At 47.5% G+C, this 27,574-nt stretch overlaps 1 protein-coding gene across 3 annotated transcripts in view; it reads left to right on the forward strand.

Annotated features, from left to right (window-relative positions):
* GAB3 (GRB2 associated binding protein 3) overlaps window positions 1–26,454 on the forward strand; it is a 66,405-nt gene extending 39,951 nt beyond the window's left edge. The window contains exons 2-10 of one of the 3 annotated variants that reach the window (XM_030496815.1): window positions 4,761–5,064; window positions 11,355–11,571; window positions 12,008–12,486; window positions 15,010–15,065; window positions 16,161–16,416; window positions 17,561–17,642; window positions 19,275–19,377; window positions 20,623–20,736; window positions 21,730–26,454. In XM_030496815.1, coding sequence (XP_030352675.1) covers window positions 4,761–5,064; window positions 11,355–11,571; window positions 12,008–12,486; window positions 15,010–15,065; window positions 16,161–16,416; window positions 17,561–17,642; window positions 19,275–19,377; window positions 20,623–20,736; window positions 21,730–21,846 — 1,728 coding nt within the window. In that variant the 3' untranslated portion in view covers window positions 21,847–26,454. Of the gene's footprint in view, window positions 1–4,760; window positions 5,065–11,354; window positions 11,572–12,007; window positions 12,487–15,009; window positions 15,066–16,160; window positions 16,417–17,560; window positions 17,643–19,274; window positions 19,378–20,622; window positions 20,737–21,729 lie in introns of those variants that run through there. The other 2 variants (XM_030496816.1, XM_030496817.1) reach the window with 2 other exon arrangements.
* Window positions 26,455–27,574: the final 1,120 nt, after the last annotated feature.

Genomic DNA, 27,574 nt, shown 5'->3' on the forward strand with positions numbered 1-27,574 from the left:
CCTTCTTGCCATAGCCCCACCACTCTGGCCATGCTGGCTCCTTGGGTGTCCCTGCTGGGCTCAAGCTGCTGCAGGGGCTGGAAGGTGCTCTCTAGCCTGACACCAGCACCCCGCAGCAACACATGAACTGGACCTCTGGGCAAGGCTCACAGTGACACTGACTGTGCCATGCCACATCATGTCCTGGTGTGTGAGCATAGTTCATGCTGCAAAGACAGAAAAACAGGGATGGTGGGAAGAGCTGTAACAGGGAAGGAGGAGGCAGCCTTGTGACTGGTAAAGCATAGAATCACGGAATGGTTTGGGTTAGAAGGGAACTTAAAGCTCATCCCACAGGCAGGGACACCTTCCACTAGACCAAAGCCCTGTCCTGCCTGGCCTAATTTAGATGGTACCTGCACTGGAGAGGAGCTGCTGTGGGGCATGACTGCCTGCCTTGCTGGGGGGTGCTGGGCACCCTCTGCACCTCTGGCCTGGCCCCCCCTCCAGCAGAATGGACTGTGCAGTACATGAACTGCCTAGGTCCCTGCGAGATAAAAGCTGCTGCCAACGTCTTGTCTGGCCAAGGCCTGCCACAGCTGAGATCCCAGCGCCTCTAGTGCGCTGCATCCCTTTCCCTGGGGAAAGGAGACATGTAGTTCATTGCAGGCAAATGCCAGGAAAATGAGGAGAGGATGTTTGTTGGAGATAAAAGCCTCATGCTGAAAGGTGTGACAAAGCCCCCGCTTTGCTTGTGCCATGGAGCAGGGCGAGTCCTGTGTATTGGCAGTGGCAAACCTGCTCATGTCCATTTGCAGGCAAGCTGAAAGTGTCTTGAAAACTTGGCACACTGTACGCTCAGCATTTTAGGATAAGCAAGAATGTTTTGTGAGTAGAGGCACATAACAGTGAAAGTTTCCTAATGGAAGTGAGGCATTGGGGCGAGACAGTGACAAGACTGGATATGTCAAGTGAGATGAGGTGCAAAAGATGGTCCTTCAGCCTGACCCACACAGGTAGCTATGTCAGTAGCCAATGCAACTTTCTTCCTAGGAAGTGGAGGGAAAAAAAGGAGCCTGAAGGTGTGAGGTGCAAGTGCACTGTGTGTGTGGGTGCAGTTTAGGGGTACAAGGAAGCTGATATTAAGAGCAAGCACCCAGGGAAGAGCTGGTCCCGTCCCCTCCCACCCTCCTACCCTCTCCTTGGTGCTGGCCTGCCTGCGCCCCAGCAAGGCTGGGTGCTGGGGCACCAGGCTGCAGTGCTCCCCATTTCTCACTGTGGGATGAGGTGGTTTCCACTGGTTTTACTCCCTTAGGTGGCAGGCAAGGAGCAGCGCTGGCCCAGGGCAGCAGGTGAGCTCACCAGAGACCATCGCCCTGAGGTGCTGCCACCCTGTCATGGCACCAGCACTGGTTTCAAGAGGGGCTGAGCACTTCTGTCTTTGAGATCTGAGCCCATGAGTGCTGATTCACCATGCTGCTGACTCAGGCTGCGCCTATTTAAAGGCTGCTGTCCCTCGGTGCCTCTCCCTCTCCTCAGCTCCAGGTCCAGCAGCAGGTCAGTGGCATGGGCAGGGTGTTTGCCTTGGTCCCTGCAGCTCACAGAGAGATATCACCCTTGGGTTCAGAGCATGTTAATATTTGGGGCAGTGAACAGTGGCAGCCAAGGAGGTTAGCTTGTCCAAGCTGACAGTATCTCCAAAGGGCAGTTCCGCTGTCCCCCTCCACCCCACACCTTCCTGTGTGTTGCCTACAGCTCATGTGTTACTCCCAGGACTAAAAAGCACTCTGTTAGCAGCAGGACGGAGCTGGCTGGCTGCACGGGACACACCACAAGCCTGGGGAAGGCTGCGAGGGTGGCAGTGCAGGAGATGGAGCAGGGAGGCCCACCCTTCCCAAGGGCACTGCAGATCTGGGCAGCTATCTGGCATTCCTTCCGCTCAGCCCAGTTGTCACGGCTGCCCAGCCATGATAGCCAGTGTTTTCTCTCACAGCCTCGGCTGCTCTCCTCTCCCATCATGAGCCGCGCTGACCGGGCACCTCTCCATCTCCAGCCTCACAGTGCCAGCCAGCTGATAAGCCTGATCAAATTGTGTATCTGCAGGGAAACAGGTCACCAGGCAGCTTCTTGGCTAGCACAAACCCAAAACCAGCAGAGCCACAGCCGCTCACACCACACCAAAGCCAGCCTTACCCTCTGAAAAGAGGGACCATGAGCTTTTCCACAAAGCAGAGCTGCAGTTTTCTCTCTCCTCTTACCGGCTGCCTGGGTTGCACTGAAACTACAGAACCCTTTACACTCATGAAGATTAAAATGCTAAGGAAATGGGGACAGGTACTGGGGCCATCCTGCCTCAGGGTGTTGTACAGCCGCTGGCAGGTAGACCTGAGCTGACCCCAACCCATGGGCTCAGCTCCCAGCTCCCCAGAGCTGCATGGGTGTCACCTAGACAGGGTGTCCCCAACTGCTCTCATCCCCTCCATCCTCGGCTTGCTCATATGCAGGTGATTTCCATCCAATTTCCATTAAGAGCAGCCAGTCCTGGGGGTAGGAAGGACTTGGTCTTGCAGTCTTGGGAGAGATTTCATAGCTCGTTTCCCTCTCTGCTCTGGCAGCCTGCCTCTCTCCTCACCAGCCTGGGCGAAGGAGCAGGTCTTATTTGGCTTACACCTCCTGTAGAGTTTCTCTGTTGTTGTTTAGGGGTGGGAGTGTGTTAGGGGACGTTCTGTCCTTGTGTGTCTGTGGGGTGTGTGTTAAGCACTTACTGTGTGGCACTTGGATTGCAGGGGGCAGAGACGTGGACTCTAAGACTATATATATGAGATACCTGCTGGGCTGTGTTCCACTGTTGAAGCTTGCTCGTCAGGAAAGTGTTTCCTCCCTTAAACATTTTTCCTTTGTTTCTATTTCCTTTGGGGGTGGAGGGTGTTCTTTTTTCTTTTTCCCTGGCTCTCACAACATAAGCCTTGTCAGAGACCTCGGCGATCTGTTATCTCTAGCTACTTTCAACAGAGACCAAATCACTTTCAAACCTCAAGAGGTCATGAGGGCAAGGCTTCATTTTCTTTGTGCAATACACTTTGCACCTTACCTCTGCTTCCTGTTTATTCCTGATGTGTCTCCCCTCTCTGAAAACCCCTCCTTTACACAGGGGGTATGTGCTTGGTCAGCCTTGCAAGAGCTCCCTCTATGATATTTCATTCTCTGCTCCCTGTGTATCGATTTTGAAGACATTTTTTTGCTTTCAAGCTAGATTAAGGTGCTGTCAGGCTGAACAGACTGACTTCTAGATAAATTTTTGGATGACAGACTGTGGAAAGCTGCACTGAAGAAAGTCTCTTTTGAGTAGGAAACAAAAAACCCCCAACTTTTTCTTGACAAATGACTGTTGCTATTTTTTGTTGATCATTTAAACTATAACCTTGCCCATAGGAACTCAGTGTCAGCAAAATCCCTGGTGCCTATATTGATCCTAAACTGTGCCAGCAAGGATACTTACAGCTTAGCAAAAACATCCTGAACTCGGTTATTTTGCCTTAAAACCAAATGGTTGGCTGTCTTTAAACTGACAGACAGATCTGCTCTTTGAAAATGAGCACGATTTTTAACTCAAACACAAGCCATCACCCTGATTTACATCGTTGTGACATGTCATTTTGTAAAGAGCACTTAAATAAGATTCAGGTAGGGAGGTTGTGGTGGTGGTTGTTCAGATGTTTCTTTAATGAACTTTAAACTCTTGGGAAGGCAACTAAAGCAGCCAGTGGCCATACTGCCCAAGTTATTGCAGGCACTTGGGCAGTACAGGAGCCCCTGCACCTTTCGTGGGCTGCCATCAGAACTGGGGCAGCTGCAGCCTTAGTTTCAGCCCCCTGAGCCTTGCTGGTTTGGGCGTGACTTTATCCAACACAGGTTGTATGGACTTTGTTAAGGGGGAAGCTCCTAATGTCTTATTTCAGCTTTTCTCTGTGGGGCAGAGCTCGGGATGGATTTCTTCTGGCCCTTGGAGTAGGTGTGTTGGTGGCAGCTGTAATCAACACAGAGGTGCTTGTACTGCTGATGAACAAAAACAGCTGCTGGGGAAAAAAAGGAAAAATAAGTTATTTTCTTTCTAGAAACTTGCATGCAGCTTTGTAAAGTGATGCTGCATCTTAGTCCTGCCAGGACTTCATCTAAACCTATATGGGACCCATATCTTCAGTCAACAGGGTCTAAAAATCTTCCATGCTTACCAGGTTTGGTTTGAGTTGATGGTCACTTGAAGTAGTGCCTGCATAGATCATGTCCTTCTGTAAGGTTTGGAAGTTTTCTCTTTAACTTTTTAGCACTACAACTCCCTTAAGGTTTGTTCTGGGCTTTAAGTAACTGGCAGCTCATTGACAGCTTTTTATTGGCACTGAAAACCATAGGAGGGAAGCTGCACAGGTCATTAGTGTATGTACTGCAACACAGGGTGCAGTCCTAGGTGTTTTCACGAAGAAAAATGTGTTACAATCTCTTCTATAGATGAGATGACGAAGTATTGGTTTTTGATTACACCATGCTGGCAGGCTGAGGGCAAGAGGAGGGGAGAAGTCTTGCTCCTCATGACCTCCAAAGGAACGACCCTCTGCCTTTTTTCCTATTACAAATGCAAGCTGATAGCAAGCACTTCATATCTAAGTGGCATTTTGGCCAGCTTATCAAAACAGCTATAAAGCCTCAAAGAGAATGAGCATGTGTGTGCTGATTGATGTATTATGTGGTTGGCACTAAAAGCGCCCTGTTTGTGCCATTTGCAGGCATGGCGGAAGCGCTGGTTTGTGCTGCGCAGAGGCCGCATGAGCGGGAACCCAGATGTGCTGGAGTACTACAGGAACAACCACTCCAAAAAGCCCATTAGGATCATCGACCTCAACGAGTGCGAAGTGCTGAAGCACTCGGGGCCCAATTTCATCAAGAAGGAATTTCAGAACAACTTTGTCTTCATTGTGAGAACCACCTACCGCACCTTCTACCTGGTAGCCAAAACTGAGGAGGAGATGCAGATCTGGGTGCACAACATCAGCCAGATCTGTAACTTTGGACATCTAGAAGATGGCACAGGTAAGATCATGCTTGTCTTGGGGCCTGGGAGGATGACCAGTGGCTCATCCACAGCAGAACCCAGGGTGAGAGGAAGTAGGGACCTTGTTGGGCTGGGCAGGTGGTGTGAGACTTTGTTTCCTATAGCTCCACAGAGCACTGAGATGCTGCTAAACCCTGATTTGAAAGCTATCAGGGATCTCACTACTGCTGGGTAGAAATAATAGCTGCCCACTTGGTCTCACTTTGATGGAGCAATTCCTGCTAGAACAACAGCAGGTCCTTCATAAGAAAAGGTACTGTTTATGTGAAAAGCTGACTGAGTGTTATCTTCTGGGGCCGCTTATTTCGATACATGTCCCATATTTATTTAGTTTGGTTAATGTAAGACACCTGTTCCAGGAAAGGGTCCTGCAAAACTCACATTTTCTCAGGCTTTGCTGGATGTGGAATGTGCAGAGGCTTGGGTGTATATGACATACATAAATCAATGACAAAAACACTGAGCTGTCTCAGTGACAAAAATACTCAGCTGTCTTAGGCTATTAATGAGAAATAAAAGTAAATGAAAGACAAAGGATAGGAGAGTGTTAGAAGTGTGTGTGTCTAGACTGAAGAGATAGTCCTGCCAGAGAAGCATAAAGTCAGCCTGTTTTGCCAGGACCTACACCTGTATATACTCAGTAGGGTGAATTTCTTGGAAAGCTTCCAAGAATTAACCACTCCAAGATGGATGTAGCCAGTAATTAAAGTCAGGACCTGTATCATCATTAACTTACCTTTCAAATGAGACAGTTGGGCTCAGATAACAGCAATCTGTCTTTCCCTTGACATTTCCAAGGGGCAGATACAGCAACAATTTGAGAGCTTCTTAGGAAGTGAGTCAGAAGGTAGCGCAAGAGCAGAAAAGGGTGGTGATGGAGGGACTCGATCCCAAGGGCAGTAATATGTTTGGGGGTATCACAGTGTGCCATGGTCCCTGTGCTGCTGCACTCAGACTGCTCCCGTGTCTGCAACTGCTATGTAGCCATATCATTACCTTGTAGCTTGAAAGGAAACAAAAGGCTATGGTGAGATGTTTTGTTTTAATCGATCCTAGTTCCTGGCCTTCTTTAATCTTCTCTTCAGTAGTTTATTCTGAGAGGAAGTGGGAGTCAAAAGCGCACTGCAGTGGTCTTGTTGTAAATGGGATGTGTGCTCTGTTCCCATTCCCTTTAGAAACCACCAGGAAAACATGCTGACATATTTTTATGTGTCAGTACAAACTGCTCCTGAATGCAACTAGCAAACTAGAGCTGTTAGCTTTGAGGAGTTTGAGTCAATAGCTGTTTGGAGCTTGGATATAATTTGGGATATTCAGTAACCCCCTTCTTACCGATCCACCCTCGCCGACATTGATATTGCTCTTGCATTGCCACTTCTGATGCAATACTATTCTGTATATAATTTTACCAATTACTCTGAAATGAAGGTAAGTCTGTCCATGCAAAACAGAAAAGTACTTTTTGTGTCTCAGAGGTGTATGCAGACTGCGAGGATGTGCATAGGGAGATGTGATCTGTGGCAGAGGAGCTAAGACAGTGGCTATCCCAGAATGGATGCATTTATACTGGGAAATGTCTGTTCTGTCATGCTAGTACAAAGCAGCATTGCTTGTAAGACTTACGCGTGGGCAATAGAGTATTACAGAGTGGTATTTCTCTCCCAGCAAAGATCGCAGTGCAGAGCCTTGGTTCAGTATAAAGTCTGGCACCTGAACTTACAGCCCTCATGACAGATGGCACAAGCTAAGCTTCCAGACATGCACTTACTGTATCTCTAATGGCGAGTATCTCATAAGATCTTCTACTTATCCTGGTTCCACGCTACTGAGGTCAGGCCTGGGTTGTGTTCAGGTCAGGCTGCAGGGCATGTTCAGATCCTCCAGTTTAAATCTGCACAGTTCCACAGGTTGCACATCACATTTCAAACAGTTGCTAATTGCTTCAGCTTTTTGGAAGCATCTAAATCCCTCAAGAACCCGTAGGTTTAAACAAATTACCCTTAAAAATTGACATAAGAAGAGAAAAGCTCTGTTAAATGCCATATGCTTTTTTGACTCGAATGATACTGTGTTAAAAAATAATAGTCCCTGAAATGAATCATCAAAAGAAAGACACATCAATTGCAGGAAATTTTAATAAGCCATTCTGTATATTAAAATAAATCTCAAAGCCAACATTACATTATGAAATCAATCACTCTTAATCCTTGCATCTCGGAAAATCTGCTGTGACTTCGAGGCCAAAACCTGCACAGAAATCACAGCCACAGGTTCGCTCAGTGACTCAGCCTTAAACACCGTCCCGTTGTTCCAGTAGCAAAGGAGCTGGATCAACAGCCAGGCCCTTGCCATCAGGGGCCTCGGGGCTGACATGCAAGCAGCCAGATGCAGACCAAAGCTAGCTAAACCGCGGCTAAAGGACACTGTTCTAGTCAACAGGAGAGGGACGTCTGAGACAGAGGCGACATGCGAGTGCCAGGCAGATGTCAGGAAGCACCTGGGAGGGCGGCTGTCGGGAAGGACCTGCCAGCAGCAATCAGCGTGCTGCAGCACTCGGCTGCCACACGGAACTGCGCTGGCTGTGCTGAAAATGACGGGGGAGCTGGCACCTTGGGGGAGGCAGCTGGGGAGGGCGGAAGAGGCCTCTCCCTCCGTGTTTTCCTATCATTTCTATGTCAGATCTTGCTTCCACCTCTGGTGAAGGCTCTCAAAAGAGCAGTCGTTCCCCAGCCCCATGGGACCTATGGCCATGCAGAGGATAGAGACGACACATAAGCCAAGTAGCTGGGGAGGAGAAGGGATGAAATGAGGTGGCATCACGAGCGCACTTTATCCCATACGCAAGCTGAAACCATGATTGATTGACACAATGCAGTATAGTATCTTTTCACTGGAGAAACTGCTGTGAAAGTTGTTTAGCCTTTTTCATTAGGAAGCCCTCCTTCTAAAGGCTGTAGCTGTTCACTGAACGATCCTCAAAGCCAGGCCTTGGCAGGCAGCTCCTCAGGCTAAGAGGGACCTTTTGTCTTGGGTTCCCTCTTCACTTCTTCCACAGGCTCCAGGTATTTCTCTACATCCCATGTAAATGCCTTGCTCCTTCTGGATGCAGCCCTTAGCTGAAGATCCCTGCTGATCTCCATTGCTCCTCTGTTGCTCTGTTCTCTCCCACAGCACTCAGGGCCACAGTGGAGCCTCATATCCCTGGGGAGGCCCCTCGCTGGTGCCCTCCCTGCGCAGTTCATGGCCCAGGATGTTGGCAGGGTCACCCTAAGCGACAGGCTACCTTGAGTCCCTCTTAGCAGCTGGATTAGAGCATTTCTGTTCCTCCACCTCTGCCTCAGCTCTAGCTGCTCTATTGTTCACACCCATCCTCGCCCATTGCTAGGACCTTCTTCTTTTCTGCCAGCTCCTCTGGTCATTTCTCTGCCTCCTTAAACATCTCTCCCTTTTTTTTTCTTTTGCCCTGCCATGGGATGGAGATGGTTTGGTTCTCCAGGACCTTGCTGCAGCCACACTGGGGAGTATCTCCCAAGCCAGGGCAGTTTGCTGGGAGCAAGGGAAGGCAGGACCACTGCACTGAGGGGCTACCTGGAGGGACTGTACTCTCCTTGCAGGCATGCCTTCTCCTGAGCACCTTCACATCATTTCCCCCTCCATACAAAGTGGGGCAGGCAGTGTCCTGGCAGGATTGCTCATGGCAGTGCCTGGCTCTTGTGCAGGAGCTCACGGGAGGTGTGACAGCTCCTTACAGCCCATGTGAGATGCTAGAGGACAAACACTGGGGCTACTCCCTCCATACTCCACCCTCAGCAGAAGAAAATCCCTTTTTCAGCTACACAGACTCAAGGCTGCTCTTTAATCTCAGGCTCTGGCCCCTGGCCAGGAGGGTGGGTGGCATTTCTACCGCCTTGGTATAGCCATGCAGCCTGATGGGCAGTTGCTGTAAGCAGGACCCCCCTATTTCACTGTGTCCCTGCACTGCTGCTGCACCGTAATGATTGTGGGGGAGTGGGCTGGGGTCTGTAACAGTAGGGAGAAGCCTTCTGCTTCTCCAAGCAATGGCCATGGCATCAATGCAGGGCAGAGATTTTTTAATACCCACTGAAGCACTTATTTTGGCAGCTGAAGCCCCCCACTGTGCCTCTGGCAAAGGGGAGGGCAGGCACCAAACCTATTCTCTGCCTTCTCACTGTTGAAAGTGGCCATGCATAATTTATTCTACCCAGCTGCTGTCGCCGTACAACTTTAACGCGCGCTGCATCAGTTACCAGCAGAGCTGGCAGGGACAGGGACGGTCTGTTAGGAGCTGGCTGCAGGTCCCTGAGCCCCCGAAGGTTAGAAAAGGGCAGGGCTATGCTGTCCCCATCCCTCCCTCCTGCTCACAACACTTGCCATGTGGTCTGCAGATCGCAGCCTTTCCTGATGGGATAATCCGTGGCTAAACCCTGTGAGTACCAGATGGAGTTCAGGCCTGTTTGTTCTCTCGTGTTAATAATCCAGACTGTCATTAATTTCTTTCTTATGCATTGTGGCAGATTTTAGTTGCTGGTTGTCTTTGGTTTTTTTTAAATATGTGGTCAGATGGTGACGTGAACGTGCTTCTCTGAGATCCCTATGGAGTTCTCCAGTGCATATTTGATCATCCTCAGCTTGCAAGACAGCTCCAGAGTCCAAGATTTGAAAGCAGAGTTGCTGTCTGAGCCAGCACAATGAACAAGAGAAAAGTTATTTTTCAGATGGGAAGGCTGCAGCTCTCAGCTCTGCTTTGCAAATGTGAAACTCCATAAAAACTATTCCTTCCAGATGCTCGCTGCTGAAATCCTGCTGCTATAAGCACCTGCTCAAAATTAAGCAAATAATAGAATCATAGAATGGTTTGGAAGAATTGGGTTGGAAGCGACCTTGAAGATCATCCAGTTCCAATGCCCTGCCATGGGCAGGGGCACCTTCCACTAGAGCAGGTTGCTCCAAGCCCCTGTGTCCAACCTGGCCTTGAACACTGCCAGGGATGGGGCAGCCACAGCTTCTCTGGGCAACCTGTGCCAGCACCTCACCTCCAATTTAAGCACATGCTTATGTGTTTTGACGACCTGAGGTCCACCACTGCACCAGACCTTGAAACCTAACAGGAGGAAGCATCAGTGAGTCAATACTGGTAGATGGGAAGGAAAGAGGCAGCTCCCTCCCTGTTTTAAAGGAATGAGGTGTGGGGTAGTGCAGGACGAAGGAAAATCTGCTGGTTTACTCTTCTCACTGAGATCAGCAAGATGACGGGGTGAAGCCCACTGTGGCTGGCATGGAAATCTGGGTCATTAGAGGGTTTCGTTTGTGCTTAGTGATGTTGCTGTCTAACCCCCCAAGTCTTGGCAGTCCCCTCCATCTCTCCTGACTTGATTGCACACATACCTAGCACCTCCCAGGGTTGAGAAGTGACTGCAAGAACCCAGTACTTGTACCCAGTACCCAAGATTCCTTCATCCCTTCTGCTCAGTGACCCCAGCTCTCCAGCAGGGACAGAGGCTGGAGAGCACTTGAACAAGGCTTGTTTCTGCTGCCGGGCAATGCTCAGGCCAGATGGGCATGAGTGCCTCAGCCGTGTGCCGCCAGCAAAGGGTGGTTGTGGTAACTGGAGGTGGACCCGGGGCTGAGCCAGTGGCCTGCTCTGTGCAGCCTGGGCCAGCCCTGCTGCCTGCAGCCGAACCTGCTCCTCTGCCCTCCACCAGCCCTCTCTGTGCTGGGAGGACTGGGGTGCTCTGTCACTGAGCACAGGCTCCCCTGTGCCTTGTAGCCTCCAGAAATAGCATCCCTTTTCTCAGCAAAGCCAACAAGCCAACTGGGCAATGACAGCTACTCCACAGCTCTCACGGCTTTCATGTCCAACCTAGAGAGGAATAAGGAGTTTGCAGACAAATTCAGAGGTGCAACAAATCCAGCTACTCCATGAGCTGCAAAGTTCAGTTTTGTCCACTGAGATGTAGAAAGTGGGAAGAAATCAGTCCCTTTCCTTGTCACCATTAATTTGAAGTGTTGGAGATGAATACTTGTGTTAGCTCCTAAAAAATACTTGATAAAACAGATTGCTGTGCCTCAGCACTTTCCTCAGCAGAGGCTGTCTTCATTACTGTCTGCAGTAGGGATGCTACAGCTCTGCAGGAGTGGGGTACTACAGAGCAAGGCGGGTCTGCACCTTCTGCAGCCTCTTGATTTGTCAGCTGGCGATGCCCAGGGTGAGCTGTCCCTCACCTGGGACCATCCATTCCCATTGCAGGTTCAGTGGAGAGCCTGTCTCACACGACCTCGTCCCCGCAGCCATCACCAGCCACCTCTACCCATGCCTCCCGTGTCGCCGACCCCTCCTTCTCAGTGGACCACGCTGCTGCTGATGCGTCTGCTGCGGAGGAGACCCCCAGCGAGTCGGAGTCGGTCTTCCTCCCCGACTACCTCTTCCTCTCCAACTGCGAGTCGGGCAAGCTCAGCCACAACAGGTAGGTCTGGGGTCTGCCATTGTCACACTCTGCCTGCCCAGTGATGCCCTGGGAAACTGGGACAAACTGGTCCTTGAGCCCTGCCACTCAGGGTAGGCTCCTGAGCACAACAGGGGACTATCAGCCTAATCCAATTTACAGGGGGCTTTTCATAGCACAGATTAACAGTCGAGCATTGTATGTTGGTCCTGTCCCTTTCCAGGGTGGGTGGCTGACAAGCTCACATACAGCCTCCCTCCAGATGCCCAGTTTGCCAGCTGCTGCCCAAGATGCTCCATAAAGTGCCCCAGTCCAGCCCAGGGAGAGCTTGCGCAACCATAGGGAAGGGACCGTTTTAGTCCTGAGCTATGGGGTTGTTTTCATTTTTGCTGTATGCTTACTCAGTTGCAACCAGGAGGAAAGGAAAGCGCAGGTCCTGACCTCTGTCTCTGTGCAGGTGTGACAGCTGGTCGAATTCGGACAGATCTCTGGAGCAAACCTCATCAGACGATGTTTTTGTCGACTCCTTGCAGTCCCAGCCCTCCCTGTACCTTGTACAGCCATCCAGCGCAGGCACTGTGCACCAGGATGGGGCCCCGCTGGCAAATCCCAGCACCATGTCCAGGAACATAGACGTTAACGGGCCACCCAATGACATTTCCTCCTCTTCTCCACTGCTGGGGACGCCGCTGACGCCAACCTTTCAGATTGACAAGAGCCAAAGCGCGCTGCCCTATGGTGTAACCCAGCTGGATGTCCTGTCCAACACCCCCCCGCCGCGGCCGCCCAAGCCAACCCACTTCTCGGACAGGAGAGGGGATGAGGTTGGTGGTGGGGCCCTCCAGAATGGCCACGCAGGGATCTGCCGGGCTCAGGTTGCTCTGGTGCCCAGGAGGATCTCCTTGTCCAGCTTAGACAACGTGAGGAACTGGAAAGGTGAGTGCATTTCTGAGAGCCAGAGAAGCAGGACTGGCGAGGGATGGAGCTGCCCTCGAGCACAGAGTGGGTGCCCACCTCCAGTTGTGCCTTCCTGTCGTCCCTGCTGTGAAATCACATACCACCAAAAGCAACCTGAAATGCTAGTTTCAAATTAGTTCAGACCTGTCCCTCACATTCAGCTCCTGCTCCATAAAAGCCCCCTCAGTGTGTATACATGGGCAGCAATTTGGCTGTGATCTCTTCAGGGTGCCTCATGGCTTGATAGTTTTCTATGCCCCCTCCCTCTCCAAAAGGGAAAGCAGTAGAAAAACAAAAAGTAAAAGCCAGCCACTAAATCAGGCAATGCCAAACTCTCTGTTTATGCAGGTCAAAATGTGGGCTTGCACATGGGAAATGCCTTTGTAGCTGTGCTGCTCCACTACTTCCAATACTTTCCATAACAGCAGCATGTCTTTATGCAGTTTAGAGTAAAGAACAGGAAGCCAGGGAGACACTGGGGATGGGATGTAATCCCAGTTCAACCAGGGACTCTGTCCTTGAGTAAATCCCGCTCTGTCCTTGCACTTCAGTCAGGGTAGCCTGAAAACCAGCTGCAGGCTGAGGCTCTGCTGCAAAGCAAGTTCTGCTCTGAGCTGAGGTGACTTGTTCTTGAAACACCATCATGGCAAACAAAAATAAGTCAAAAACCGGAACATCAAGGTGTAAAAACCAGCATACACAGTATGAGAAAGTTTTATTTTGTAGAGACATAAAACAGAGGGAGGCAGCTGGAATACCTGGCTGGAAATCATCAAGTATTTTGTAGTGATGTGGTATTTTTGATGAAGAAGAAAATGTAGGTTTTTAAGGACAAGCGTCTTTAAGATTCCTGTAGTTTGAACGTTGAACCCATGTTTGGAGCCATTTGATCTTGCTCTTAAAGCTCAGAAGCTAAAGCAAGGAGAGCTCTGCCCAGCCTGTTTATCAGTGTGCAAACAATTCTTGGAAGGTTTTTGAAGAAACACCCATCAGTGGAATTGGTATTCTTAATTATCAGTTACTTTTGGTTGCTCCCCAAAAGGTGCTCCTCTGCTTCTGCACGTGTGCTGCTCTAACACCAGTGCGCCTGAGACAGTTAACGTTCCTCCAACCCAATTTACAACAAAATGTTTTTAAGAGGATTAAGTGGCCAAATGTCATGTTCTGCTACAGTGCTGCAAGGTTATCTCTGCCTGACAGGGGGCAGCAATGAATTAATAAGTGCTGCTATTTTTTCTTACCGTAAGTGCAGCTGAAACTATTTGAAAGGTTAAACTCTGCATTAAAATGTGTTTAACAAGAAAGCTTGGAAAAAAGGAACAGGGAGAAAGCAGCTGTTCTTCACCAGCTCCCAGAGTGAGCCCACTCCAGTTATTTACTTCAGTTTTTGCCCTTGGCAATCTGGTAAAGCTGAACAGATGTAATTAACCCAGTGCAAAGGCAGTGTATGCTGGTTGCAGGGCCATGAAGGGGAACAAGCAGTACAAGTGTAAGGCACCTGTATCCTGGCATCTGCTGGAGTGTTGTGCCTTAATGTCTTTTTGCCAAAATAATAAATGTAGCTCACCCAGGACAGTGACTGTCTCTGAATATATATCTGCACTAACAGTATTGCTTTGTTCTTCTTTAGCGCCGTGGCCTTTTATGCTGATACCAACACAAAGCAGTGCAGTACTGACATCTCCACCATAAGAGCAGGGACTGGATTAGCACAGTTGCGGAGTTTAATGCGTTCTCACAGAAAAGCTATTTTCTGCACAGAAAATCCTTTTCCTGAACAGAATGGTAGTTGTAAGCATCTCCCACTGATGATCTTCTGTGCATTGAATCCTGGATTTCAGGGCTTTTGCCTTTTGCTTCAAACATAAAACTGACCTACACCAAGACAAAGGCCAGCCTGCACAAGGGGACACACTGACTGGTGACCTTTTCTCTGGCTGTTTGATCCCCATCAGCTTGAGCCACTTGCACCACACCAGCATTTCTGGGTGATGAAGAGAAGAATTTCTCTCCTACCATTAAGTTCCCCCAGGTACCCTTTGTACAACATGTGCTTCCCTTGAACCTTACATACAAGGCTCCTAAATAACTTTCCAAACAATAATGAATTAATATTCCCTGCAGTGCTTTTTCATAGAATTTATCCAATCTGACTAGAGCAGGAGCTGGGTTTAAATGTTTGCTTTGTTGCTTGCTCTCCACACCACACCAGTCTTTCTCTCCAACCGCTTGTGTTCCAGGAAGCATAAGTTAGAGCTGTATTGTCCATGAGCATGTTCCTTGGTTTCATCATACTTAAAATAGACATAATCATTCTTGAAATTACTGAGTTAGTTCTGGTCTTAAGTGTTATTGGATTTCCTCATTTAGGGTAAATACTAGGAGTTATGGAATCTTTATAAAACTCTGATTATATTAGAGCCATATGCTTTACTCCAGAATTATCTCTGTAATGCTGCACTGCCTTATCACATTTTTAATCACTTTTTTTTTCCCTTGCAGCAGATATGGAAGGCAGTTCCTTAAGAAGTCGGGATAAGAGGCTTAGCTTAAATTTGGTAAGTACTCTGCTTGCGTAAATTTAAAAGACTGGCACATGACAAACCTCAGAAAGTGAATCATTTCACATTCTGATATCCAATCACTCCTCTCCTGTGTTCAGTGGAAGAAGCACTTGGCTTTGGGCAACTTCTGTGCTGCTGCTTTGTGGCCGCAGGAAGCCTTTGAGAAGAGAGGGAGGGGAAGGCCAAAACCCTGAGCATGCTGTTTTTAAAGCAGATGAAGCCAGGTCTATTATGAAAAAGGATACCAGTAGCCTCAAGAATTAAACTGTTGACAAAGAGCACCTGAGAACACTGCTTATCAGTTGAAATAAAAGGGTCTGAAGAAGCTGATCACTTCATGATCCTGAGGAATATCTCTTCTTTAAGAGTCTCTGCTCACAAAGCACCTGTGATTCAGGACTCTTGTCAGACCAAGCTTCCTGACTCTGCCTTTGACAGCCACGGTTATATGTAGCACCATGACACGTCACATAGCCAGTCTTCTGCCCAGTGCTAGATACTGTCTCCTGTGTGGGACTTGTTTTTTTGCTGCTTGTATGTAAGCTCTGGTGGTAGGCAACATATTTTTGTCTCCTTTGAAAGCTTGACAGGTTTGTACTCAGTTACTCTTACCATTCAGCCAGCACTAACCTACATCAAATGAATTCCTAGTGTTTATTCTCAGCTATCAGAAGCAACTTGTGGGTCTGTGTGTCTGCTCTCTCAGCTTCCACATCTGCAAAAACCTAGTTCATCATATGTTCTCCACCAGTAAGATGTTTTTCTGTATGAAGGAGACTCCTTCATTTTACAGATCAGAATTACTGCTGGGAGAGGCAAGTGCAGCCTCACTGAAGCTGGAGGATTTTATCCTACTTAAGTCACCAATAAGTTTGGTTGTAGTTTCCAGCAGTGACTTGTGAAGCTAGGAATTGGACTTTTCCAAAGCTGGAGTGTGCACCTGAACTCACACATTTGTCTTGTGCCATTTCAGCTTGCGCTTCTCCTGTCAGGACTGGCCTGGGGCTCAGATCTCTTGCCAGCTTGCAGGGGAGGTAGCTATTCATTTGCTGACCAGTTTCTCTTTCTTTTCCTCCTTTGGTTCTGAAGCCCTGCCGGTTCTCTCCGCTCTACTCAACTGCTTCAGACAACACAGAAGACAGCTATGTGCCCATGCGCCCCAGCACCTCTCCCTCTGCTCCTGGCTCCGACTGTTCACCCGATGGCTACATCCCCATGAGCCCTGGCTCAGCCACGTTTACCTTCCCTGTCGTCAGCACTGAAAAACTCACCAGCCCCTTACCTGAGCTTCCCTCGGACCTGGAGCCCCCTCCAGTGAACAGAGACCTCAAGCCTCGTAGGAAATGTAAGCCTAGACCTAAAGTGCAATTGGCAGTCAGGGAGCCTGATAGCAGGGACACTATCACCTCCTTTGATAGTGCCCTGGGTGTATTTTAAAGTGCTTCCCACTCTAGAATAGGGATTGAATTGCTGTGTAAGTGGCTTATAGCACTGTAACATAGGGTGATTCTGCAGGGCTGTTTGTGAGCATAGGAAGAGTGTCCATGCCTGTGTTTGCAGTCAAAGACCAGCTGACTGCATTAGCATGGTGCATGGCTTCAGGTCCACTCTGACTGCAAATGAGCAAATGGACATAGCCTTGGAGAGACAGCACATTAAACCCTGCAGCTCTGAAGTACACGTACTGCTGTCTCACTAGCTCCCTGACCTTCCAGGAACAGAACATCCAAACACTGAAATATTCAAACTTGATGTGTGGGCTGTTGGTTAAAACTCTATTGGGCAGGCGCAGCTGTCTTGGTTTAATTAGGAATTTCCTGCAGATTCTTTTACTGATGGTAATTTTCCACTTCTGCTTTTCATGGCATCTCCAGAATCTGGGTTGCACTTCCAGAGGATATACTGGGGACAAAATTCAGCTTTGCAGTGGAGAAATTGTTTAAACCTAGCCTACATTAAACCTCTTTGGGCTGCAGAGCCATAGAGCTACTCAAATTGATTCAGGAAATGCTACTGTGGAAACAGAAATTTAGACCATTGCCACGAAGCAAAGCTCAGGTCATTTCTTAGAGGGTTTTGGGAATGTACATTGGCTGATGAGAAGAATAATCCTCCATGTGTAGCATGTTTCTGTCTAGAAGAGAGCACAAAACTTGTTTTTACCTGTAGGCTGAACTGGCCGCTCCTCTTGAAGGCAGCACATGCAGAGCAGATTTGAGGCAAGCACATGGACCTGGTGGGGCACTTGCTCCCCTTATGCCCATTGTATTTATTGTGTTATTTTAGGGTAAATGAGGGACTTTGCTTTCCAGCACTGATTGAAATGGCCATTTGTTACTGATTTCTCGTCTTGGTTATACCTATTATGTTCTGTGAAATAATCTGTTAGGTTCTTGCTGTTAACATAAAACTGCGTTTTTCTGAACAGTCGGTACTTTTCATTAGCTCTGCTATTGGAAATGTAGTTCCTTTTGTATATCTACTTGCAGCACGGCCACCTCCTCTGGACTTGAGGAACCTCTCCACAATCCGGGAGCATGCTGCTGTGACCAGGATGTGGACTGTGCCTTAGTAAGTCAACAAGAAACCTGCTGTTCCAATCTTTTAAGCATTAACATTGTGGAATGTAGTTAAAAATAACTTATCACATCCCACAAGAAACAGTTTCCTGGCAAAGTCCACAAACAAAAATTCCCCAGGGCTCCTTCCAGCATCCCCCAGGCTTTTGCTGTCTGTAAAAATCAAGGCTCCCTTTCACAATGGGAAGCTCCAGTGCGTTCAGCATCATGCAGTGATGTTCAGTCTGTTTTGAAGGTTCTTTTCAAAAAGACTGGAGCTGGCCTGCACTTTGGTGTGGCTGCTGCAACGGGTAAAAGCTTCACATGCCTTAATTATTCCTTCTCAAAGTGATAGAGCTATTTTTGTTTCTGAGAATTAATACAGCAAAGGAGAACCAAATTAGATAAGATCTGCATGACTTGTAGCCTGGATGTTGACTTCTGTGCTGCCACACAGCAATTCAGACTTCACCTGTTGGTGTGGCCTTTTGTTACTGGAAATGAGTTGTGGGGTAAAACAAATGCTTTTGGTCCCAAAGTCCAGGTAGTATGATACTGTTGGGTGCCAAGGGCAGTCTTCAGGGAGCTCGTGAGCAGGTGGGGACTGCAGCCTGCTGGCTGGGGGGATCTTGGCACTATAGGGAAACGCAGAGAGCCAGATGAGTGTAAAAGCCAGGAATTCCCATCAGCCTTCCCTGCGTACCCCAGGCAGCCTGGGAAATGTGGGGTCTTCCTAGCAAAAGTGCCACATGGGGCATTTCCACTGCCCTGCCTCAGGTAGTCACTTGAAGGGCAAAAGGGACACGAGATGGACATTTTCTCATTGCAGACCCCTCTCTCAGCTGTACATTCCAAAGCTGGTAAAGCCCTTCAGTGCTGTGTGCTGCCTGTTAGGGAAACCCAGTAGCCTGCCTCCCAAGCATCCCTGCCAGAGCACTGTGGTTAATTAGTGCTGACACAGTGCAGAGTCCTGAAGGATAACGAGCTCAGAGGGAGTTTGCATGTTTTACATTAACAAAACTAAAAAAAGAAGTATGCCCGGAACTAATAAAGCAAAAGGAATTATACTGTTCATGCTGCACAAAGTGGCCATCTAATTTCCTAACAACTAACCCCATTGTGCTAGCCTGCAATAATTTACTCACGATATACCTCTGACAGTTATGTTAGTGGGAGAGATTTCCTGGTACAAGGGCTGAGTTGCAGCCCTCTCCATAGCACAGGCAGCATGTGTTTACACTGTGTCCAAAGCCAGACAAGTTCCTCTGCATGCACCTCCAGTAGCTGATTAATTCACATCAGTCTCCAAAATGTGGATACCCGCACAAGTAACTGCCCCACCGGCATATATTATCTGGATGAATGACATCTGTCTCTGTGCCCCTTGTTGAATTGCTCAAATGTTTTATGCTTTCTGCCATATCAGAGATGACAAACTTTCATAAGTCCCAGGGAAAAAAAATCAACACACTCATAGCAACATAGCACAATTTTTCTAGAACTAAGGAGTGGTTTTGGACATCCTCTCCTAAAGGCTGCAGCGTTAGTGTGAGTTTATTCACCATATGGACTGTGTCAGGCTCTGGCTTCATTTCAGAGCATCTGTAAGATGCTTCCTTAACCTCTCCTGTGTTTTTCTTCATAGCAATCGAATGAGCTTTATCTCACCAGAAAGAGACGGTATTAATTCAGCAAGAATATTTGCCAATTCAGTTTCCGGAGAAGAGGAAGAAAGTTACATTCATATGGTAATCTTCATTTTCACACAGCCATCCTTTGCTTTATTCTGCTCTGTCACATTGATGGAGAATGCAGAAGTTTGTTTTCTAAGAAAAAATGTTGAGGAGGTTCGTCCTTTGCCTTCTGTTTTTAAAAAAAAATGATGAAATGGTTTTAAAGCAAAGACAGTGAGACCAATTTACGGAGAGATGAGGGAAGCCCTTCTTCTGCTCTGCAGAACTCAGCTGTTCGCCCACGAATGTTGCTGAGCAGTTCCAAGAGATCACAGGGATCAGCCATATTTACATGAGAACTCATTAAGGCAAAGGAAAATTAAATCTTTTCACCTTTTAAAAGTGTGCCCCGCAAAGTCTCCTAGGAAATGACAGAAAGCCGTTAGTGCACTTCCTAAAGGAACACACCAAATATTGTGCAGAAACAGAACTCCCATTAAAGTCTCTTATTGCTTCTGCTTTGGCTGGTGGCACTAACCCCACTTCCCATCCCATGAAAGAAGAACATCTGGCTTTGTGGCTTCCTTTTCTTCATTCATTCTTTAGCCATATCTTGCAAAAAGACCAGAATCTCAGTTTCCTTTGAATTTTAGGTGGAAATAGATCACAAATCCCTTGATCTGAGCCAGTGTCTACAGATTTGGCTCCATAGCCAAAGCCCAACAGGCTATAGAAACATATTACAAAACTGACCACAATCTCCATGAACCATAGTATCAAATTTTAACCACACCTCTACTAAAGCCAGGTCTGCTCAGGAGAGCAGTTCCAATTGTGACTACTCCCCATTTGATTTTTCTAGTCAAATAAAACCATCCATACATTTGTAGTCATCTGTGATTTTCCTGAGATTAACTTTCAGTTGCTAGATTCAAACAGAATTATCACCATTTCTTCAAATTCATAGAACAATGACAATTAGAAGGCACCCCTGCAAATCTCAGCCTTCCAAGGCCTTAGGCTGAGAAGCTGGGCACAAGTCCTTCCTGGTGACATTGTATGAAATTCAGCCCAGTTTGCTTGTTTTGCCGTAATTCCCAGGAGAAAAAGGCTTTCACCGTTTCTTTATGCCGCCCTGCAACTAATCAATGTTACCCTGTGGTTAGTCACCAAACGGCACCCTTGGCATAGAAAATTACATGGGTGCTGATCCCCTTCACTCATGTTCTGCCAGATGAGTCTCCCACCTCACAGTGTGGTCCTGCTTCCTTTTAGGATCATGTTTTAAGAGCATTAAGTGTTTCTCTTCTTTCCCGACAGGATCACAGACAGGCAACATCTCCATACAGTGGTGCTTTTCCATGGACAAGGAAATCTAACCTTGATTACTTAGCATTGGATTTTAATTCTGCTTCCCCATCCCCTGTACAGAAGGTATGAGACATCTGAAAAACCCCATAGCCTCCTGTCTTTTTGTCTGCTGGGAGGAAAACAAGACCGAGAGTCACACTGTGTTAGGTGCCCTAGGTGCCATGATGAGGTCAGTCCTGTTTCCAGCTGACTGCATTTGTGGCAGGCTCAAGATTAATATAATAAAAGCACTATTAGGGTGATGACAAGGTGTCCTTAGCGTGACTCATGGGGTCATTAACACGAGCTCAGCGGAGGGCACGAGGCTGCGCTGGGATGTGCAGCCATGAGGGCTTGGGGACAAGCCTGTTGGTGCTTGCAGGATCTCGGCATGCTCTTTCATTTCATCAAGTCTCCACAAACCCTTTCCTACTAGTTTTCCCCCAAATCTCTCTGCAGTAACAAGTTTACAGCCCATGATAAGTTCACAAGGTAAAACTGTACCATCTCTTGTAACGTGGCAAAATGTGCATCTTTATTCTTGCATCACCAAAAGCATTTCAATTTCCTTAGCCATGCTGAGAAAATACATTTCTTCTTCCAAAGAGCTTATAACCTGCCCAGGAGGTGGGTAGGTACCACTGCAAACTGATGAGCTGTGGTTGGTTTGGGCCATTTTACATCAGTTTCCCAATCAGCTAAAACTCCTAGATGCAAAAGACTCAAGACTGCTAAGGTTCCTTATTTAACCTCCCCTGTAGTTAAAATGCAGTTAGGTTATCCCTGCAGCAGGATCACTCAGATGAGAAGGGAATGATTGTCTGCATGCAAATAGCCAGAACAGCATGTTTCCCTTGCTCGCTGTGCTGGGCTGAGTGACAGGGTGACAGATGGATAATTATAGCCAAAGCGGGCTGCAAAGCAATGCTTTTGTCAGCTGATGTCACTGTGAGCTTCAAGGTGAAGTGAAGCAATCAAGGAACAAGGGAAAGGGAAAACAGAAAACCAAGCCAAGTTTCACTAGCATCTCTTTTCAACCCTAAAATTAATACGCTGGTTTTTAACTCTCTCCCACAGAAACCTTTTCTCTCTGAGGAGCAGAGAGTGGACTATGTCCAGGTAGATGAACAGAAGACTCAAGCTTTACAGAACACTAAGCAGGAATGGACAGATGAAAGGCAATCGAAAGTCTAAAGGAAGATGATCTGGGATCTGGAGGGGTTTTTTTTTGCACTGGAACCACAATGTTAATGAAGCAGCTATAACAGTAGAGTTCAAAGGCAGAGAGAGTTGTGAGATGCTACAGTCTGTAGAGGAATGGCATTTTTAATGTAAACCTTTGATTTCAGCTGGAAATAGTATGTTGAATGAGTGGTTCACCGATGATTAAGTAATGCATTACCCTTTTTACTGCCCTTACCAGTAACCTACATGGTACCATTTTCTGGCATGATTCTGCAACGAGTCATACACTTAATGTTAACAAATCCACTACATGTTGCATTAATCTAGTTAGTCCCGCCTTCTCCCTCTGTTGCATAATTCCTAGTTGCTAAAGCTATTTTTTGATATTCCTACAAATACTGCAGGTGCTCAGAGTGCTTTTATGGCAGCGGGCATCTGACAGGTATTGGTGACTAATCAACTAAGGGCTAAAATACTGAAACAATAAAAAGAACTTTTTGAATATATAGTGCTTAAGCAAAGAGAATTTTGGAAAATATTTTTCCCCTGGGTTTAAAGGGTCTGACTCTGAGCTGATGCTGTCAGAATCTCAAAACAGGACTATGTACTGATGAGACTGGAACGCATGGTCTTTGACCCTCTGGACGACAGCGATCATGTTAAGCTTCTCTCTGTTGTGGCTCATACTTGTTGCCTTTCTGTCTGATCCCTACTGGTGTTTTCTCCCCCATCTTGAGGAGCATCTTCAGCACAGCACAGCACAGCTGCTCCTCTAGCAGGAGGCTGCAGGCACACAGCTCTTGGTTGGCCGAAAAATAGAAAGGGAAGCTGTGAGCCTGTTTCTGCAAGTCTTGGGAAAACTGGCAAAGGATCAAGAATGCTTTCATCTGAACTGCAGAAGAAATGCCATTGGAATTGCTGGTAGCAGTCCTCAAACTGATTGTTTCACTAGACCCAACCCCCCCCAAAAAAAAGAGAATGAGGAAGTGCAGCGTGCTCCAAGAGAGGCCAGCGGGCCTGCCAACATAAAACAATGCGCTTACGCAGCATGAGGACCTCTGGATTCAGGAAGCTTATCTACCTTGGGACTTGTTACAGGCACTATCTCAGGATCACATATGTGTATAGTTTATAACATATTTAACTTAAAAGCTTGGCTGCAGTCTTCGTCTTAAGGTGACACACAGCCACCTGAACCATGGAAGTACGCAGTACCGCTGGGTGGCCCACACTGGATTTGATTGTGCAGGCTTTGCTCATGTAGGTAAGTCCCACTAGCCATAAGAGGTCTGATCCTGTCAGTACCCACAGACAGCTACGACCTTGTGCAAGATTTCCTCTTTGACAGTGCCAAGTCACTGGCCTCCCTTGACGTGCCTGTTGCTGCCACATGTGTTACTGTAACCTGACATCCCAAAAATGCTGATTTACCAAACAGAGGTCGTAGAAATGTCATCACAGAAACCACTGGCATTTCAAGGCTCCTACTTGCTGTCCTCCTTGCACCCATTCTGCTTCAGCCCTGGGGGCACTCTGGGAGGCTGAGAGACACGTCTGAGTCGCACGTCCTGCTGGGAGAGGCAGCGTCGCTGACAGAAACACCGTTTTTCTCCTACCTCAAGAGAGCTGAAGTGCTTGCAAGTCTCGCTGCTGCTTTAGCGCAAACACAAAGCTGGGGATCCTGGTGACCAGGCTCTTATTAGCTTACCCTGTGAGAACAATGAGGTTCATAGGCGCCTTTATTGACTCTGGGGCAAACTGGGCACCCAGGCCTGTGGACATAAAGTGTCCTGGACTAGAGCTGCTTGGATAAATGTGGTTTATACTGCAGATAGCTGACCTGCTGTTTCTTTCTACTCTGTTCCTCTCCCCCTCCCCCCCCCGCCAAAGCTCTAAAATGAAAGTTAATGTTCATATAAGTTTTGAGAAGAGTTCAGACTTCTCCGTATCAATCTTGTCTGTCTGGTGCAAAATTTAGGTTGTGAAAACCCAGTTGTTTTGTTTTAAAACTGCTTTAGGAGAGCTCTGAGCAACCGTGCCCTGGGTGTGGTACTGCTACAGGGGAAGTGGGTTTGGGGAGGGGCAGCCGAGAGCTGCGCCTCTGCAGAGCTGCTAGAGGGGAAGCAAGGAAGGGCCACGGTGACAGAGGTGTTTGCCTTTCTGCTCCAAAGAGTTGCCTTTCTTTCAAGGTGTACTAGTAATCCATGTTGCTGAAAGCTTCTGGTGCATGCTGCAGTGCTGAAAGAGTTAAAAGACCAGCTAAGATGTAGGGGACAAAAAACACCCAGAAAGGACAGGTAAAATTACACTATGCTACCACAGATCCCAAATTGCCAAGTGATGGGACTGCAGCCTCTGATGCGGGTTGCAATAACATGCAAATCAGCTCATGTTTGACTGGAGAGTTTCTTATCATGCTGTCACAAAATCTTGTGAAGTGGAAAAACACCAAGTTACTGGAGACAACTGACTAGCTTGTTATTCTAGTTTATTGTAAAAATATTTAAACTTCAGAAAACCTGGCTAAGGGATTGTTCAGAAGCTTAGGAAAGAAAGAGCTCTTTTGGTATTTTGTTTCCCTTAAAAGGACATAAACATATAGCTTGGCAGGGTCTGTCCTTGGACCAGAATGGCCTCTGTTCAACTTCCGCACCTCCCCTGCTTGCCCCCAGTGCACTCTTATCTTGATCAAATGCTGCTCACTGGTTCCTAACTTTCACTTCTAAACTAAAAGCTAGGTTTGGGGGTTATTCAGTTTTTTCATTTAAGGTCTATTTTACCTGCTGCTCCAGGATCTGTGCCTTGCATTCTTGTGTAAGCACAAGACACAAAACAGGAGCAATTAAAAATAAATACCCAAAAAAAGGTTTTGAAAGCAGATCAGTGCTCCCCCAAGGCTTTTCTTTTTTTGTTTCAGTCAAATTCCACAATACTCTAAAGAGGAGGAGGATGGTGGGAGAGTGGCAGAGGCCAAATCTGCTTGGTGGCCACCCCATCATGAAGGATTTTGGTGTGAATGCAGCCACAGCAGGCCCTGACATGCCTATGGGCTGCCAACCACTGCAGCATCCCTGGATCCTGCAGGTGGGAGAGGAGGGATGTTACAGAGCAAAAAGGAGTCACTGCTTAGTTAAGTCTGTTCTTAAATACTGAACTCTTGGCCAAAGAGGAAAGAAAACCTGTGACAGCACCTGAAAATTGAGTCAGCTTTTGACAGCATCGTATCTTAAAATGTAGTCCAAAAATGTACATTTTGGCTCTAGGGTCAGACAGGCACACTCCTGGAGGAGTCTGCGTTTTGCTGTGGGTCTGTTCTATTGTTATTTGTATGTATTTCTTGAAAAAGTATCATGAGAGCTGATGCAGAGACAGGCTCTGCACCTAAATGAGCATGGGGCGGCCAGTGGTCCCTGAGGAAACCCTTGTCTCCTGGGGAGGACTGGCATTGCCCAGCTCAGGCCTTGTAGTGCCTTGTCCAGCAGTGCTGGGGTTTCTCGTTTGAAACGGAGAGGAGTGCTAAATGAGCAGAAAAGCTTTTGCTTAATTGGAAATTGGCTCTGTGGAGTTACCAGATGATGCTCGGTTGCAGGATGATGGGGAAACACCCAAGCAGAAGGGTTTCAGTCCTGTGGTTACTGTCAGGGTGATCAGCTGAATTATCCCACGGCTGGTGAGTGAGCCGGTGTGCCAGCACCCCAGCACGGGAGGCAGGAGAGCAGGAGCGAGATGGATCTCTTACTGGCATTGTTTGTGGCCACTGAATACAGAAACAGCCTGCATCAAGCACCTGCTTGAGATACATCCTAAATCATAAAGAAATCAATCTGGTCTGAACTTACTTCCTGAGTGAGAAGGATCTCAGTGCTTACTGGGAGTTACACACATTCCAGGGTCTTTACTCAGTTTGGGTTTAATATGGCCTTATTCTGCAGTCTTTCAGCCATCACACATTTGAGCAAGGCATAGGAGGATCCAAGACTCATTTGCTTTTTGGTCTAAACTGCATTTTCCATTTATAATTCCTTTCTTGCAGGAGGCAGCAAGAAATTCCTTACTGGCAGATAGGAATACTTTCCTTGAGGAATCTCAAATGCCATTGAACTCGAGCTAGGTGTTGTCACCCAGCTCACTTTTGCCAATGGTAGCGCTCGCTCCCTTCCGTGCCACTAATTGCGTTATAGACGTACACTTCGGAGTTGCATTCACTTGAATGGTCAGTGGTTTAGGAATATGAAGACCATCAGATGCTGTGATGAGAATGAGGCACAGGGCAATGCCTTCCCTTTGTTCCCCTGTTCCGCAAATCTTGCTCAGGTTTTTAAATAGAAAACAAACAAACAAAAAAAGCCACCAAAATAGCAGACTTTTGCCGTGTCAAAGCCAGAATATTTTTTGTTCAAATAAAAAGAAACTTTTGTCATGTGCAAACGAAGCATTATACGTTTTTTGTATTTGTAAATCTGTGGGGAAGCATTAAACAGTCATCTCTGTTACGAAGGGGTAAGTCGTTGATAGAGGGAAGGGGCTCGCCTTCCTCATGTTTCATTGTAATGTTTGTTGTATATATTTGCACATTAAACTGTGTATCTTTTTTCTAATAAATTAATATAAAATGTAGCTGTGATCTTTAATTAATTTGAAAAGCAAAGGTGCTCATGGGGAAAACTACATTTTTCATTTAATGCTTTTTCCATTTTCTAAATCTCTTACTAGGCTGGACTGGGTCACATAAATTATTTGGATGCAGATTCAAACAAATTTGCCAGCGAATTTCATACACCTGCATGTCAGGAAGAGTATTTGCAGGTGGCTTGAGAAACAAGGATGAAGTTGTGACCTGGGCTTGTGTCTGCACCTCCTGGGGCAGGTGAAAGGAGTCCATGGAGCAGAGCTGAGCCAGCCTAGCAGCTAACCAGCAAGGTAGTTTGGGAAATGGTTTGTTTATTGCTTCAGGCAAGTGCCACTTTTGGATCTGCATGCTTTGTACTCCTGGCTGGATACCCACTGTGGTGAATTGAGGGACTTGTAGTGCTTAGAGAGCCATTGATGGAAACTTGGCTGCAGGACTCTAGAAGTACAGACACATGTAATTTAGATAAGCCTGTGCCTGGGGGCTCGATACAAGGGAACTGCATGACATTTGTGTTCAGGCAGGGCAGGTCGGGTAAATAGAAGGTCAGATAAAGCCTGACTGTTGGTTCACGGCTGCTCCCATGTCCTCTCTCCAGCAGAGATGAGAACGGCCTTTTGGCTCCCCAGAAAAGAGACTTCCCCTTCCTGCACCAGCCCCCAGACCCTCGGAGGGAAACAAGACATGCCAGAGCCACCACTGCCCCTGCCATGATGTCCCATCATGTCCCCTCCACAGGGTACTTCCCAGAGCAGCAGAGGTGGTGGTCACAGCGTGTCCCAGAGCATCCTCACAGGCAGGGACAGCCTGGCCCACGGGAGGCACACACACACAGAGCCCCCGGAGCTTGTGATCAAGAAATGGATCTCTGCGAGTAAACAGTGCTGAAATGAAGCAGTGCAAAATTCAGGAAGCTCTCGGATTCTCACGCCTCTGTGCAAAGTGCTTTGGTGATTAGATAATAGTAGTAAGGGGAAAAACCTGATAACAAAATGTATGACTGTAAGCGCTTGGTAGAGATCAGCCCCTCTAATCACATCTGCAGTTTCAAAACACTTCCCTGAAGCAAAAAGCCACAGAACAGCCACGCAGGTACCAAACCCAGGT

Source organism: Strigops habroptila, chromosome 9 (assembly GCF_004027225.2).
Source record: "Strigops habroptila isolate Jane chromosome 9, bStrHab1.2.pri, whole genome shotgun sequence".
Lineage (NCBI taxonomy): Eukaryota > Metazoa > Chordata > Aves > Psittaciformes > Psittacidae > Strigops > Strigops habroptila.